This window comes from Chaetodon auriga, chromosome 10 (assembly GCF_051107435.1).
Source record: "Chaetodon auriga isolate fChaAug3 chromosome 10, fChaAug3.hap1, whole genome shotgun sequence".
Taxonomy (NCBI): Eukaryota; Metazoa; Chordata; class Actinopteri; order Chaetodontiformes; family Chaetodontidae; genus Chaetodon; species Chaetodon auriga.
In genome coordinates this window covers 1,773,916-1,788,376 of record NC_135083.1, presented here as the reverse complement: position 1 = coordinate 1,788,376, position 14,461 = coordinate 1,773,916, and the positions used below count along the sequence as shown (strand labels likewise).

Sequence of the window (14,461 nt, the reverse complement as noted above, 5' to 3'; positions counted from 1 at the left end):
ACATCCACTCGTATCCATTACATCAAATATTTTGTCCAATATTACATATATTTTGCTGTGTTATATATTTTTCTACTGTGTAATAGTACAAAACATTCATTATCCATATCTGACTCAAGTGCAATTCAATGTGGCAATAGTATTTTTATGGCAATAGTATTCCCATACTCCTGTATATAATGTACACATACATATAGTTGATTTTTATTGCGTATCTTTTTCTATTGTCTTTTCTTTTATCTCTTTTATTCTTTGCTGGCTGTAACAATTTCACTCCCCCGGCGTTGGAATAATAAAGTTTCGTGTTATCCCATAAATTTTAATGAAACCTCTTTCATTTTATTGTCATTCTGAAATACAGAATATTCTCATTCTGCAGGTATTTTCATCACATCTGTGACATGACAGACGTGACACTGTTAATTTGTTGATTTCGGTTGAAGAACATTTAATGAACAGTGACGAGGAGCGGACAGGCTCTCCTTTTCATGCGCTCTCTGTGCGTCTGTACGCTGAAGGCTCCCGACGTCATTACGTTTAGGCGTTACCATTTTGCGTCATGGCGTCATCGAATCGATCGAATCTTCCGCTGCCGGTAGAGTGAACGTGAATTGCCAAGAAGGAAGAAAAGCAGAAGTGGCAATAACGTCGAAACAATTACAGATAGGCGTTATATGACAGAGGATTGCAGCCGATAAAAATAAATCATCGTGTCAAAGAACTGTGAAAGCCAATCCACTCAAGGTAAGTTTAGCGAGGCTTAAACACGGTGTCGTCTGCCGTTATTTGCCGGCATGTGAAACGGCGGCTGCTTAAGGAGGCAGCTAAGCTCCGTTAGCTTAAATGCAGCTAGCCAGCAACATAACCGAGATGTGTCCGTATGATTCCCGAGTAAAACAACCTGAGCGAGGCTTCCAAAACAGCGCTCTTCTTTGACCGTTAGCTGAAATGCGGACAAAGCCTGTGGTTTCGAAATCTAATGGTGAAAGTTTGTCGCACTAACAGTCCGTTTAAGCTAGCAGACTGCTTGGTGGATTTCAGGGCGGGGAAAACATCTTAATGGCTGTGAGATAAACTGGCTCACATTAGCCGGTAGTCGTGTTTAGCCAGTGACAGAATCGTAGCTAGTTGTAGTTACATTTTGGTCGCCAATATAAGTAAGTTGGCGTATAACTTAATAAATTGTCAGACGGTAGCTTGCTAGATTACTGCTCATACAGTGTGCTGGGTGGCTAGCTGTTCAGGAAGCTAGCTTGAGTTGCTTGCCAGTTGGCTAACAGCCGCTACCGTTAGCTTGCAAGTTTCTCAAAGGGGCCCTGTTGCATTTAGCTAGCCGTTACACACTCTTATACGGTTTGTGAGTAGCTATAAGCAGTTAGGAGAGCTCCAACGAACAAGTATTTCCATTGAAGACAGTCAGCTGGCTATTTTCTCGACTCATCCTTCAAAGTTGAAATCGATGGGAAAATGTGAAAACATAACGTTACTCCAGAGCCAGATTTGAGGTTCTGTTGCTTGTTTTATCCGATCAACAGTCCGAAGCCTTAATAACATTATATTAAGCCTATAATGATCTAAGACGAATTAACATATTTGAGAAGCTGGAAGCAGAAAATATTTGGAAATTTTACTTTCTGAATTACTGAAACGATTAACGACATTAACAATCGTTTTAACTGTAGTAAATGAATAACAGAGTCAATTGACCTGCATTTTATTGAGTTGTTGTCCTCTCAATCCAGTAGTTATATGACAAAAGGAAATTGTTGGGCTTGTTATTTCTCACTCTGTGCTCAAAGAAGTCATGTAGAAGCCACTGATTGGCCATTAGGTGTATCTAATGTTAGCAGGGACAGGTAAGTTAGGTAAGTCAGGTAAGGTAAGTCCAGCACTTAAACTTCCTGAATGGGAAGCGCAGCCTGCACTGAGAATCACTTGATTTAAAGGCTACTCATGATTGAATATTTTCACCAACACGTGATAGAATTATCTCTCCCTTAAAGTTTGATGTGAAATCATCTACGGGGATCAGATTCCAGAGATCTAAATACAATAGTTGACCACATGTGAAGTGAAGCCCCTGGCTATTACTTTCAGCTGTTGAGGAAATAAGTGGCCTGGAGATGAGCCCCAGCAGGGACTACCAGAATATGACCATGGTTTAGTGTATTAGTCAAAGACACATTCTTAATGATCTTAAATTGTGCTAATTCTGAAGTATTATTTTGGATGGCAGCATATTTGGGTGTGTCTACAGTCTCGCGTTAAAGGACCAGTGTGCGGGATTTAAAAGTATTTACTGTCCAACAGTGAGATGTATAAGAGAATCTGCCCTGAGAAATGCTGAAGGCACTTTCCAGAGCCACTGGTTTGGTTTGTCTGCTCTGGAGCACATGCGTAGGTCAGCTTCTAACACCTGACCGATGGATAATCCTAACCCTAACCAATCCCCAGCCGCTTGCTCATACACCACTCAGGTGGAGCACTGACAGACCTGCTCCCTCTGTAGATCTAAAGAGCTCATTCTCAGGTCAAGAAAACACAATGATTCTTAGTTTCAGGTCATTGTATTCACCAATGAAAACACGATTCTGAATATTACATTCCATTTCTGCCGCTCTGGACCTTTCAGTGTGAAGTCAGGTTGATTGATTGGTGCCACCCAGTTCAACGCTGACTGAGTGTTGGTAGATTTCAAGCAAATCTGAAATCAGATGTCACCTTTGGCTTTGAGAAATTGTGATGGGCATGTTTGTACTGTTCTTGGAAATTCTACGGACCAAAGGATGAATCAGATTAATTATGGATTAAGCAGATTAACTGGTAATGAAAATCGTCATTAGTTTCAGCCCCAGTGTTACCACAAAACACAGAGTGAATAATTTAAGGCCTCAGATCATTTCTCAAGTAATAACCACAGTTGCTTTGTGTGTATCTCTGTAATGGGCAGTTCTTGATCATGTTATTGACAAAATGAAAAAACCTCCTGATGATCACACAGCGTCAAGGATGCCAATGAACTCTCGTCCGGGAGCCATGTGCTGGTGTGTTTTAGCTGTGAGCCCTTAGCTTTCTGCTCTATGAGCCACTGGGACACCTGAACCAGTCATCATGTAAATATGTCTCTCCTCCTCTAACTCGCTCTCTCCTCTGTGTCAGCAGGTGACCGACAATGGCTGTGAACGTGTACTCGACCTCCGTGACCAGTGACAACTTAAGTCGCCACGACATGTTGGTCTGGATCAACGAGTCTCTACAGATGAACCTCACCAAGATAGAAATGTTGTGCTCAGGTATGAAATTAGTTTTTTTTTAAAATCTTTCTCCTGTTATGGGAGGACCAGAGTCAAGAGTCAGACCTCCTGAAACTGCTCCAGGATGGCTTTTCACATTGGAAATTAGAGGTGTCAGCGTGCCTGATATTTAGCGTGATTGTGTGACTTCACTGGTGTTGTGGAACAGTTGAGTAGTCGCCGCTGATGCAGAATACACTGACAATGTGAGAGAAGAGATCTGACGCTGCTGTTCGTTTCACATAAGCCAATAAAACATGTTCTTACAGGTTCAGGTTTGGTTCCATCAAATGTACATTTTCAAGAAAACTTGCATGAGCTTGAACTTTGCACAAAAAGGAACAGAGTTTCAGAACTTTCCCAGTTTAATATTTTAACTGAAATTAATCTAAGAACACAGTGTTCACACGTTTACTGTCCTGGAGGTCTGATTCTGTGTATCAAGTGTATGAGAGATGTCCAGATTTAGTATATCAGCATTGGTGTCACTGATCCTTCAATGACCATTTGGGTCAGCACATCTCAAAACTAATGTTACAAAGTGCTTCACAATAAAAACAAATAAGACATGTAAACAAGTCAAAAACATAAGACATGGCAAGACAATTTATGTAATTCCAACAAATAGCATCAGTTAATGAAAGACCATGAGATAACAGAAGAGATCTAGAAGAGGATGCTGAGTGTTCCTGCCAGAGATCTGCAGTCCGTCTTCTTCAGGTTTGGACTGGTGCTGACAAAGTTTGACGGAGGTCAACAGGAAAAACATGAACAGCTAATCTCCTCCTCTGCTGTTTCACACCCATCTGCCTGTGCATGCATGCGTCGTGCTTTTGTTCTTCTGTTTCCTCAGTCTGGCTTGTGAATATCTAAACCTGCAGTTTTTTGTGTGTGATTAAAAGGCGTGTCAGAACGGCGCATGCTAGCACAGTTAGCTTTAATCCCCGGTGGACAGATAGATCACTCGGCTGGATCTTCATCTGCAGGTGCAAGAGATCATGTCAAAATAAGATATTCTGCCTTTTTCTGTCAAACTGCTCTGTGCTTTGGCAACATTTAAGGACCTGGACCGTTTAGAAATACTGATGCAATACTATCATTGTATTTCTAACAGAAAACCAGCTGCTAGTCATGTAGTGAAGTGAAGACTGGTCATTTATCGCTGAGCCAGGCAGTCGAAAGGTGTTTTTAAGAAGAGCTAAAGAGGTAGTTTGTGACTGTATCATCAATGTTTAAATGAAGCGTCTGCCTGTTTTCTCTGTTTTCACCTGAAAGGGAAGTGAGCTTGTTTTTGTCCCTTTCTGTGACTCTCTCGCTCTGCATGCTGTTCTGCTTCTTGGTTTTCGTCCTCCGCTCATTTTGAATAAGCACACAGTCCGTCTGCCGGTTTGACCATCACAGACATTAGAGGGTCTGTAACTGTTGTTATTTTTTTGTCCAGGTGCCGTCTACTGCCAGTTTATGGACATGCTGTTTACCAACTCTGTGCCTCTGAAGAAAGTCAAATTTGGTGCCAAGCTGGAGCATGAATACATCCATAACTTCAAGCTTCTGCAGGTTGCCTTCAAAAAGATGGGAGTCGACAAAGTAAGTGTGAACACATCGACTGCACACGTGCTGTTCGGTATGCACCCGACACAAGTGCAGAGGTTCTGGGAATATGTGACATTAGAGGGCATCTCTGCAGAAACCTGTAAACTGTGAGTGCTGTGGCTCCGTTTTTAGCCATTTTGTCGTATGTTTAAAAGGAATCTGCAGAGTTCTGTTGGATGTTTTTACTGAAGGCGCTGTGGTTAAAACAAGGCTGACCATGGTCACATTTTCTCGGCTTGACCTTCACTTTTTTCATATTGTCATTTCACATTTGGATTAGGTTAAAGTTTCAGTAAGTACTTTGAATAGGAGGCGATTGCTCTTTTGTTAGTTTACACCTGAGCTCAATACCGGATCAACATATGACACAGGATGAATATCTGTTTTAGCTGCCAACAAAACGCTGTTACACAGAAGAGACAGCAGACAAACCAACTCCAACAATCACTGAAATTTTTGTTATAGGAGCATAATATGATCAATATGTAAAATCATGTATAAAGTGAATTATGGGTATGTGACTGTGTCATTTAAAGACCTTGTTGCCACATCAGCTCACAGGTTTTGCCTGAAAATGAAAAATACAGTTAAAGTGCGGGCAGAAATGCTCAGCTCTGACCGAGGCTTCAAAATAAAAGCTCTCCAGTGGTTGGCTGATGAAAAGCTTTTAATGTGGAGTAACTGCAGGAAGTGTTTGGATTACATTATCAGCAGCAGGCGTCTTTACAGCCGTCATCAGCAGCGCTGAAAATGAGCGAACAGCCTGATCGTTGAGGGTTAGTGAGCACTTGGTCAGAGCAGGAAGCAGAATGTTTTGGCCCTGGATCACCCGGGCTGGTTGTTGGACCGTCATAAAATGTTTGAAGGGTGACCTCACCGCTTGTCTTTACTGCACGCCATGCAAACTGGAGCTCCCGTCATCCCCTCCCAGCCGGCTGAGCAGCCTCTGCTGATGTATGACTCATTTTTCTCAGCACTCTGGGAGCTCGTCTGTCATTCTTTGGTTATTATTTACTCTCTAATGTTTCATCTGTCAAAAGGGAATGAGACAGCAGTTCATAGGCAGAAACAACTGAAATGCTCCACCAATTTTCAATTGTTGTTTTTTTTGTGCCACAAAGGTCCTTAGAATTAAATTTTTCATATTGTAGTTGACCCGCTAATAGAGCTTCACTTCAGCAAATGGTCAGAGGTGCAGCCACATCGTCGCCTTGAAGACCTGGTGGCTGTATGCGAGGGGTCGTTTATTCTGCTTCTGGTCCAGCGTTGTGAACGTGGAGGAGCGCTGGCTGAACGCGAGAGTGCAAAGCTTCACTATCAGAGGCGTCTGAACGTGTTTGAATTGCTTTAATTGCAGCTCTGGACGCTTCATAATGTCTTAATATTGTCAGAGGGCCAGCTCAGATTATAAAGGGCAGGGCAGATCCAGCTTAGTCATCACTTCTTTCCAGACTGAACACGCAGCGTCGTGCACGACCATCGACGAAGCCGCCATAATTTATTCAAGGCTCAACTTCCTTCCTGCCGTCCATTTGTTTCAAGTCGTTCCTGTAAATGTGTGCTGTGCTGTTTGAAGTGCCTGATCTCAGATCAGTGTAACAGACACCTGAACATGTAGAGCGCGGCTGTGTGTTCATAGCTGTTCGGTGCTGTAATCCAGCCATTGTGTCCGCGTTGTGCACTTTGCCCTCGTTGTGCTTTGTGTGTTTTGTCCAGTGATGGCAGCTTCCTCCGCTGCTGAAGAAGTGCTGAGCCCTTCACTGACTTCTGTCTTTGTCTTACTGCTGCTCTCTTTTTCTGGCTGTGGCCTCGGTCCATTCGCGGTTAGCTGTCCTGAGTCATTGTCACGGTGACCTCAGTGTTTTTTAACAGTGCTCTCTCTCTCAGTACTGAAGTATTGATGAGTGCCATCATGACACCATGTATGTACCTTGACCCAGGTATACTCTCTGACCTTGTTAAGATATCAAATTAGAATTTTGTTGATGAACCTGCAGAGAATCATCAGCTGAATGTGAATCTACTATCAGCGACTTTCAGCTCATTGTTCAGCTGAAGGAGAGCGAATGTTGGACTTTTCGACGTGGGTCCACCAGGCGGACACCCGCACAAACATCCAGCTGATGCCTCTCTCTAATGCTTCCAGATCATCCCAGTAGACAAACTGGTGAAGGGGAAGTTCCAGGACAACTTTGAGTTTGTCCAGTGGTTTAAGAAGTTCTTCGACGCCAACTACGATGGGAAGGAGTACGACCCCGCGCAGGCGAGAGGCCAGGATGCCATGGCCACACCCAACTCTGCCATGTCAGCCCTCAACAAGCCCCCCAAGAAGACCCTCAGTCAAGGTGGGAGCTCTGCTTGGTCGAACCCCTCGAAGCTGATGTTGAATTATGGACAGACTGAGGAAATGTTGGAAAGTTTTTCATCCTGCTAATAACTTTTTCTTCCTTGTCTCCTCAGCTCCTCACAGGCCACCTGTTGCTAAGGTCGCACCCAAGCTGTCTAACGTCAGCGCAAGGAAGCCGGGCGTGGGAGGAGGCGACGAGGAGCGGGCGGAGCTCCTGACTGAGGTCAGCACGACGCCGTGTCCAGCTGCTCACCGTCACCACTGACAAGTGAAATAATGTGCTAGTTTTACAACAAGCAAAACATAGAAATGACTCTTAATGTTTTTATTTACCGTCTTGTCCGCAGATGGAGATCCTGAAATCGACCATTCAGGACATGGAGAAGGAGAGAGACTTTTATTTTGGTAAGCTGCGGAACATCGAGCTGATTTGCCAGGAGCAGGAAGGAGGGGGCGACCCCACACTGCAGAGGATCATAGACATTCTCTACGCCACAGACGTGAGTTCACCTGCTTCTGTGTGTGTGTGTGTGTGTGTGTGTGTGTGTGTGTGTGTGTGTGTGTGTGCTTGCGTGCGTGCGTGCGTGCGTGCGTGTGTGCGCCACTGCTGATGGATCTTCTTCCTCTGAGCTCCATTGAAAACACATCAGTGAGCCTCACTGCTGTTCCTCCATCACCATGAACACACACACTGTCGTTTATTCTGACTCAGTCACACACACACACACACACACACACACACACACACACACACACACACACACACACACACACACACACACACACCGTCCTGCTGCCACAAACACTCACCACAGCACCAAATGTGGATTCATTCGCCACTGAAAATAGTCCCCAGCAAGCGCTCCGTTTCCTCCTCTTTGAGTAACATTTGTTAAAAACTGACCAGCTGTCGTAGATAAATTTTGCTTTGTTAATAATGAAAATGCATTTGTGAGGTGTTTTTAGGTGTCTTCAGTGGGAACAAATGGAATTTGGGCTGAGTGCCAGCAAGTACAAGTACAAGTTATTGACTTTAGTCTTTTCCTGTGATTGACAGTAACAGAAAGATGAAACCTCTGCAGCCTCATTCTGTGAAATGTGCTCTTAAACCAACATGTTTTATGACATGTTGTGGGCTCAGCACCAGATTAAAGCCCTGTGCTGTTAACAACTGCTGATGCCATTGTAAATTCCTGCAGAGGAATGGCATGCAGCCGCTCGCTGAGGCTAAAGTGGTCTCTCTGTGAGGGTCCTGTTAAATACACATGTGAACTGTGTGTGCAGTATTTGAGATAAAAAACAAAAACATGAACAGATAATGTCAGTGTGGGTCTCTGAGCTTTGTTTTTTACTGTACTCAGTAACATTTTACTCTGTGCTGGACAGTTTCTACATGTCTTCAGACCTAGTTTGTCCTTTCTGTCCTGCAGTTTTCTTACGTTTTATATCCTGTATGTTACTGATCAGCTGACATCGATTGATCTGCAATAACCTGATCATCGATTCATCGGTCCAGCTCTCAGTGGCTCCGCCTGCCACCGTCGGTTTGTGTGTTTGAATGAGGGGATGGGAGGCCAGCTGTAAAGGGCTTTGTCCGCTGAGGTAGAAATATGTGGTGTGAGTACAGTTGAAATGAGGGCAGAGGTCCTCAGTCCAAAGAACAGACAATGGTAGTAGTTGTGCTGGTCTCGGGGCCATTTTTGGGGTAATTACTGTGAACTGTGTGCCTTGAACTCCGTCACTGTGTTGTCTTTCTACGTTTGTCTGCTGTTCGTTAACCCCCCCCCCCCCCCCCCGCTCCTTCTTTGTCTCTGCAGGAGGGTTTCGAGATACCAGATGCTGAAGAACAGGAGGAGTTTTAATATTCAAGACTGCAAGCAACTTTTCCCTTAGATGGTCTGCAAACCACCTCGAGATCCTTCCTCAAGCCAAGACAGCCAGTTTGGTTTTCTATCCAACACCAAGCTCGATCTCGACTTGTGGCCCCCACCCCCCCAGTCCCCCCCCCCCCCCCCCCCACCTGTCCTGAACCCAGACCCCAACCTGCCGGACTTCTTCCTCTAGCCTTCAGCCGCCGTGCAGCTCAGCTCCTTCTGCCCTGAAACATCTTTAGCCAGTAATCATGAAGCCTCGGTCACTGCCTCTTCTTCCCGCCCACCTGTCGGCCCCGCCCTCACCTGTAACCCCACCCTTCCCAAAAAACCAGATCAAGCAGAACATGTCTGCTTTTTGTAATGGACTTGTGTTACAAACACAGTGATGTTCTCTGTGTGTGTGCGTGTGCGCGCGCGTGTGTGTGTTTGAAAATCAATCCGAAACCAATCAAACATGAAGAACCTCCTCTGAAGACCCTGCTGCCTGCTCATTGGTCACTTTGTCCCAAACTAAACCCGATTCTTTGTTTAAGTCCGGCGGCGCTCTCCCGTCTCATCGTCCAGAGGAAAAAAAAAAACACATCCACAACTCAAAGACGCAGTTTTGCTTCATTTTCAACCAAATCTGAGTTTTCTGAGTTTTCTGAGTCGAGCTTTTTGAAAGCAGCCGTTGTGATTTCAGTCGTAGCTGACGAGTTTCAAACTGAGGTGAGGAGGAAGCGGCCCGTGGACTCTGAAGGGCTCAGGGTTTAGTCTGGGACGAGGCGGCGGCGGCGGCGGCGTCTTCTCTCGGCCATGTTTCCACCTGTGTCTCCATCCTGACTGTCCTGTCCGGCCTCTGTGAATGTGCTCCTGTCTCATCACACCGTCCCCCACACTCCACTGTCCTTCTCCTGTCGTTCGTCTTGTTTTTTTCAGTCTCGGCGCTGGTTTTTTTATTTCGGTTGACATTTCCTCGCGCTCACTGAGCGCGGCTGAGCGGCGCGTTCACGACCGGCTGAGCCGTGGCGGCGCCTCGCGTGCTGAATCCTCTGATCGCTAACGTTGGATTTGTTTTTCCTGACACTGTTAAAAACGTGATTCCAGCTTGTTGTTATTGGAATTCATCACTTAATCAAAGGCCTTATTCATAAACAACACAAAACCTTTTTCTTTGGTTCTACTTTAATGTAAGTCTCCGCTGTTTTGGGGGCAAATGTTTGTACTGTTAGTCATATTTTTATGTGTTCTGAAAATAAACAACATTGGAGGCATTTTGGAAAAAGCTCAGATGTGTCGGGGGGCAGCAGAGTCTTCCATTGAGAGCTCATAAAGCAAACAGAAGTCCAGATTTAAGGTGTTTGACGTGAGCGGACTTGAACTTTTCTGAACTTTCTCTCACTTTCAGTCAGAGATCAGTTTGTGCTGCTGAGTGGAGATTCTCTGTGGACAAACAGGCGAGCTGATTGGCCGGCTCTCCGTCAGTGACGTAGATATTGGGCGTTTAGATGTTGCAGCTCCGTGATTGGACGGTCGGCAGAGCTCACGCCTTTAACAAACGCCGCCATGAGTGGAGGGCTGAGTGTCGCGCGGGGTCAGAGGGTGTCTGGGTGTTCAGTGTGTCTGTCTTTAAGTAGTTGCCTTCAGTGAGACGTCATCTGAAAACGTGTCTCTGCTCCCAAAACAAATCATTTCCAAATCTTTCTTTTTCAGAATGTACGCTCTTTTTTTACTCCACAGGCTCCTGTCGGACTTTCTGCTTTCTCGGCCTCGTAGAGCGACGATGTGCAGAAGCTCAGTTTTTGTTCTGACTGACGTTCAGCTTTGATTTAAGCCTTTTCACATCTGTTAGAAGTCGAGCGGGGAAGTTAGTCGCCTCTTCAGTCGCGTTTGAGCTGCTGAAGGCTCAAAAACCCTCAAAATAAGCTGGAGGTGAATGTGGCTGCAGCGAAGCTCTGATGACTCATGAGTATTCGACCAAATATGAAATCTAACATGTTGAAGTTTGGAGGCAACAAGTGGTAAGAATAAAGTATTTTACTGAGCAGGGCTGCAGCTGGTTAGCGTTGTCATTATCGATTAATCTGCTCACTCTTTCCTCCATTAATGGATTGTTTTAACTACAGAGTGTCAGAAAACAGTTTCAAACATCTCAAAGCTTCAAATCCAGACGTCATTCTTAGTGTTGAGACGTTGGACCGACCGTCTGAAACCCAAAGACGTTTTAGGAGCTGAAACCAGCAAACATTTGACATTTTTGTACCAACGGAGACTCAAATAAATCAAACGAGTCACTGATGCATTTTTTTTTCTTTTCTTTTTTTTAAGAGATTGATTAGCTGAAACAGCAAAGCAGCCAAACTGGTTTTATTACTAACCAGTGTTCTGAGGAGATCCTGGTATTCAGGGGCTTGTTCATGTTCGGTGGGTTAATGCCGAGACAAATCGTAGCGTGTGGAGCAGGTCTGACAGTCGTGCCGTCGAGCCTTAGTGAAGAAGTGCTTTTGTTATGCAACATTAAAGGGGAGCAGGTGACCCCCTTTACGTAGTGGCCTCTGTACTGAACCCAGTGCCAATGTAACCTCCTGCCTCCACTAACGCCTCAACAGTCTGTCACTGTCATGACTTCAGCTGCTCGTCCAGTGCGATTTGACACGTGGATGGATTTTTTTTCTGAGAGCTTTTCGACAAACGGCCGGTTTCTGCAGCTTCCAGCCGTTTCCCTGAAGTCACTGAGAGTTTTTCAGGTTGTGTTTGACTCCTGTCTGGTTTCATGATAGTAGTAAAGTGTGTTTTTGTAGGTGTCACTGAGGAGGACTGTGCATGCTGTTTGATGTTATACGACAAGATTTGAAAGTTTTCAGTCACACGCCTGAAGGAGTTCATGGTCGCTCAGAGATTTTGGCCTCTCCGGGGATCCGTAACCACTTTCTGAGCACAGCCTCGATTCCAAAACTGTCTGAACTCAAATAAACAACAGATAAAAACAGAATTGTTTCCAGTCAAACTCCTTCATCCAGTCATGTGTTCACAAAGTGGTGAATGGCTGAGCCTTTCCAGGATGCCCCTGTCATACCCAATCATGACCTGTTCACCTGTTCACCTGTGGAACGTTCCAAACAGGTGTTTTTGGAGCGTTCCACGTCTTTCCCAGTCTTTGAAACGTGTTGCTGCATCAGATTCAGAACAAGCAGATTTTTACAGAAATCACTGAGTAGGATTAAGAAATGATCTCTTTCTGTTTTATTTGTGTTTTTGCCTTTTTGGGATCAGGCTTTGAATCCTGACTCACCTGAAATGAAAACGTTGGTGTAGATCCTCAGTCTGGCTCAAGTCCTGGAGCGTCATGCAGGTGTTGACTGAAACTGTCTGAGCAGAGTGAAATAATGGCTTCCAAGGTAACGGTGTTGCCTGTCTGACCTCTGACCTTTCCCCCTCTGGACGCTCAGTGCCGCTCAGCGCGTCCTGAGTCTGTCCTCCTTGTCTCCTGTCTCTGCTGGACTTTGATGTGTTTGTTATTCTCTGGTAAACTCGGTTTTCTTCAATCAAGTTTGGTACAGACAATAAAACAGTGTTTCCACGTCACCGCTGGCCTGCCTGCTTGTTTTGAATGAAGCTCTCACTTCCTGTTCGTCTTCTGTACAGATCAGCAGTGACAGACCGGCGAATCAGAGAGGAACCTCCTGTCTGTGAAGCTGAACTCAGGAGGCGTCAAACTCAGGAGACATAAAATCAATCTGTACAATCACGACTGAGTCAAGCAGCAGAAAAGAGACTTCTTCTTCTTCTGCAGTTTTGTGTTTTACATGACGACGTACACGAAACAAGCAGCGGACCAGAACACAAAGCAGTCCTTGTGATGGTGATCCTTCAGTCCAGGCCTGTGTTTGACCTTTGACCCTCAGCAGTCCAGAGCTGTGACATCAGAGAGTGCCGGAGGGCGTCCAGAGCGTCCCTCCCTCCCTTTAATCAGAAACAGACACACAGTCAGTGGAGGAAGAAGTACTTACATCTTTCACTGTAGTACTGATACCACAGTGCAGTAACAGTCCACAAGTATTATCAGTAAAGTACTGAAGGTGAAAGTACTCATTTCACACAATGAGAGATTATATTATTAATACTGAAGCGTCAGTGTCAGAGCAGCATTTTACTGTTGGAGCTGCTGCAGGTGGAGATGCTTTCAGATACTTCATACACAGTCAGAGGGTTTAGGCCAGTGAGGCCAGCGTAACCCTCACGTCAGGTGAGTGCAGCATGCACACTGTATACACAACAACACAGTGGATCTGTCTGTGGATCCTTCAGGTTTCTGGGATCCGCAACCTCCCAGCAGGACCTAAAGTGGGCGTCCGACATCGACTCCATTATCACGAAGGCCATCATCACTGCAGACTCATCACACCCTGAACGCAACCTGTTACATCTTCTCCCCTCTGGGAGGCGCTACAGAGCTCTGTGCAACAAAACCACCAGACAGAAGGTCAGTTTCCTCCCGCAGGACGTCACTGATGAAGAGTTCGATCAGTCACACAGTCAATAACCCTCCAACACCAAACTCACTTCAGTCATATGTTATATTTGTACAGATTAAAATGAACACAGTTCTTCACATGTACATGTCATCGTGCACCGTCACTGTCAGTATAAATCCTGCATGCTGCATAAACTGTACATGACCACCTACATTATTTCAGTGTTTACTCCTTTGTACTGTTTGTATTTACACTTTAACTTGTCTGTTGTTGGTCATTGTTGCTTTGTATATATATTTATTCATATTTACTCATTCATTTTTTGGTCCGCATGATGCTTTAGGCTGCCAAGACTTCCAAACTTGAACATTATCGCCACCTGCCTGTCACCATCCTTCACACCTCCAATCACTATGATGGGTAGATAATACAAACTTTGTTTGAAAAGTTTTCTTATCATTATTGCAAAAATCAAATGAGCAAACGGACCAAAACTCCTCTGATTTATTGCCTGATCATCCTTCAATGTGAGTGATGGGACCTAAAGTCTGTGAATTCTGCTGAATTCTCAAAGCCTAATGTGAATCCACCTTGTCTCTCTTCTGTTCTGTTCTTATAGAAAAGGCTGTGAACAGCTGGAGACCCTGACCCACCACCGAGAGGCGCTGCAGAGCCGGTGTTTGAATTTGTACCAATGAATGAAATGCTGAATTATAACATTTACATATTTTCAATGATATTTTTTCCAGCAGAATCATATTGTTTAAATATACACAAAGTTTTGTTCCTGCATGAAGATTCTTGATGTTACGTTTAGGTATGTTGCTGCACGAAATGTGATTAAAACGCTTTTATCCATCATAAGGAAACGCTTCTTTTTGATAATAACATTTACGATAA

The 14,461-nt window shown here is 44.7% G+C and overlaps 1 protein-coding gene and 1 long non-coding RNA gene across 3 annotated transcripts; both read left to right on the top strand.

The window, feature by feature from the left end:
- The first annotated feature begins 567 nt into the window (after positions 1 to 567).
- LOC143327439 (microtubule-associated protein RP/EB family member 1-like) lies at positions 568 to 11,950 on the top strand. 2 transcript variants are annotated; one of them, XM_076741782.1, is made up of 7 exons: positions 568 to 744; positions 3,163 to 3,293; positions 4,735 to 4,880; positions 7,033 to 7,231; positions 7,347 to 7,456; positions 7,581 to 7,733; positions 9,051 to 11,950. In XM_076741782.1, exons 2-7 carry the CDS (start codon positions 3,173 to 3,175, stop codon positions 9,093 to 9,095), a joined length of 774 nt encoding a protein of 257 aa, XP_076597897.1. In that variant the 5' UTR covers positions 568 to 744; positions 3,163 to 3,172; the 3' UTR covers positions 9,096 to 11,950. The 2 variants fall into 2 exon arrangements, with proteins under 2 accessions (XP_076597897.1, XP_076597898.1); XM_076741783.1 differs by having other exon boundaries at positions 592 to 744; positions 3,160 to 3,293.
- Positions 11,951 to 13,448: 1,498 nt separating this feature from the next.
- LOC143327442 (uncharacterized) lies at positions 13,449 to 14,254 on the top strand. Its single transcript, XR_013077738.1, has 3 exons — positions 13,449 to 13,569; positions 13,905 to 13,981; positions 14,181 to 14,254. It is a non-coding gene; the product is annotated as an uncharacterized LOC143327442 (long non-coding RNA).
- The last annotated feature ends 207 nt before the right edge of the window (positions 14,255 to 14,461 follow it).

Coding starts and splice junctions, on each gene's coding strand:
- LOC143327439 (XM_076741782.1), top strand. CDS start 3,173: ATGGCTGTGAACGTGTACTCGACCTCCGTGACCAGTGACAACTTAAGT. Junction 7,232..7,346: donor CAAGAAGACCCTCAGTCAAG/GTGGGAGCTCTG, acceptor TTGTCTCCTCAG/CTCCTCACAGGCCACCTGTT. Junction 7,734..9,050: donor ACATTCTCTACGCCACAGAC/GTGAGTTCACCT, acceptor TTGTCTCTGCAG/GAGGGTTTCGAGATACCAGA.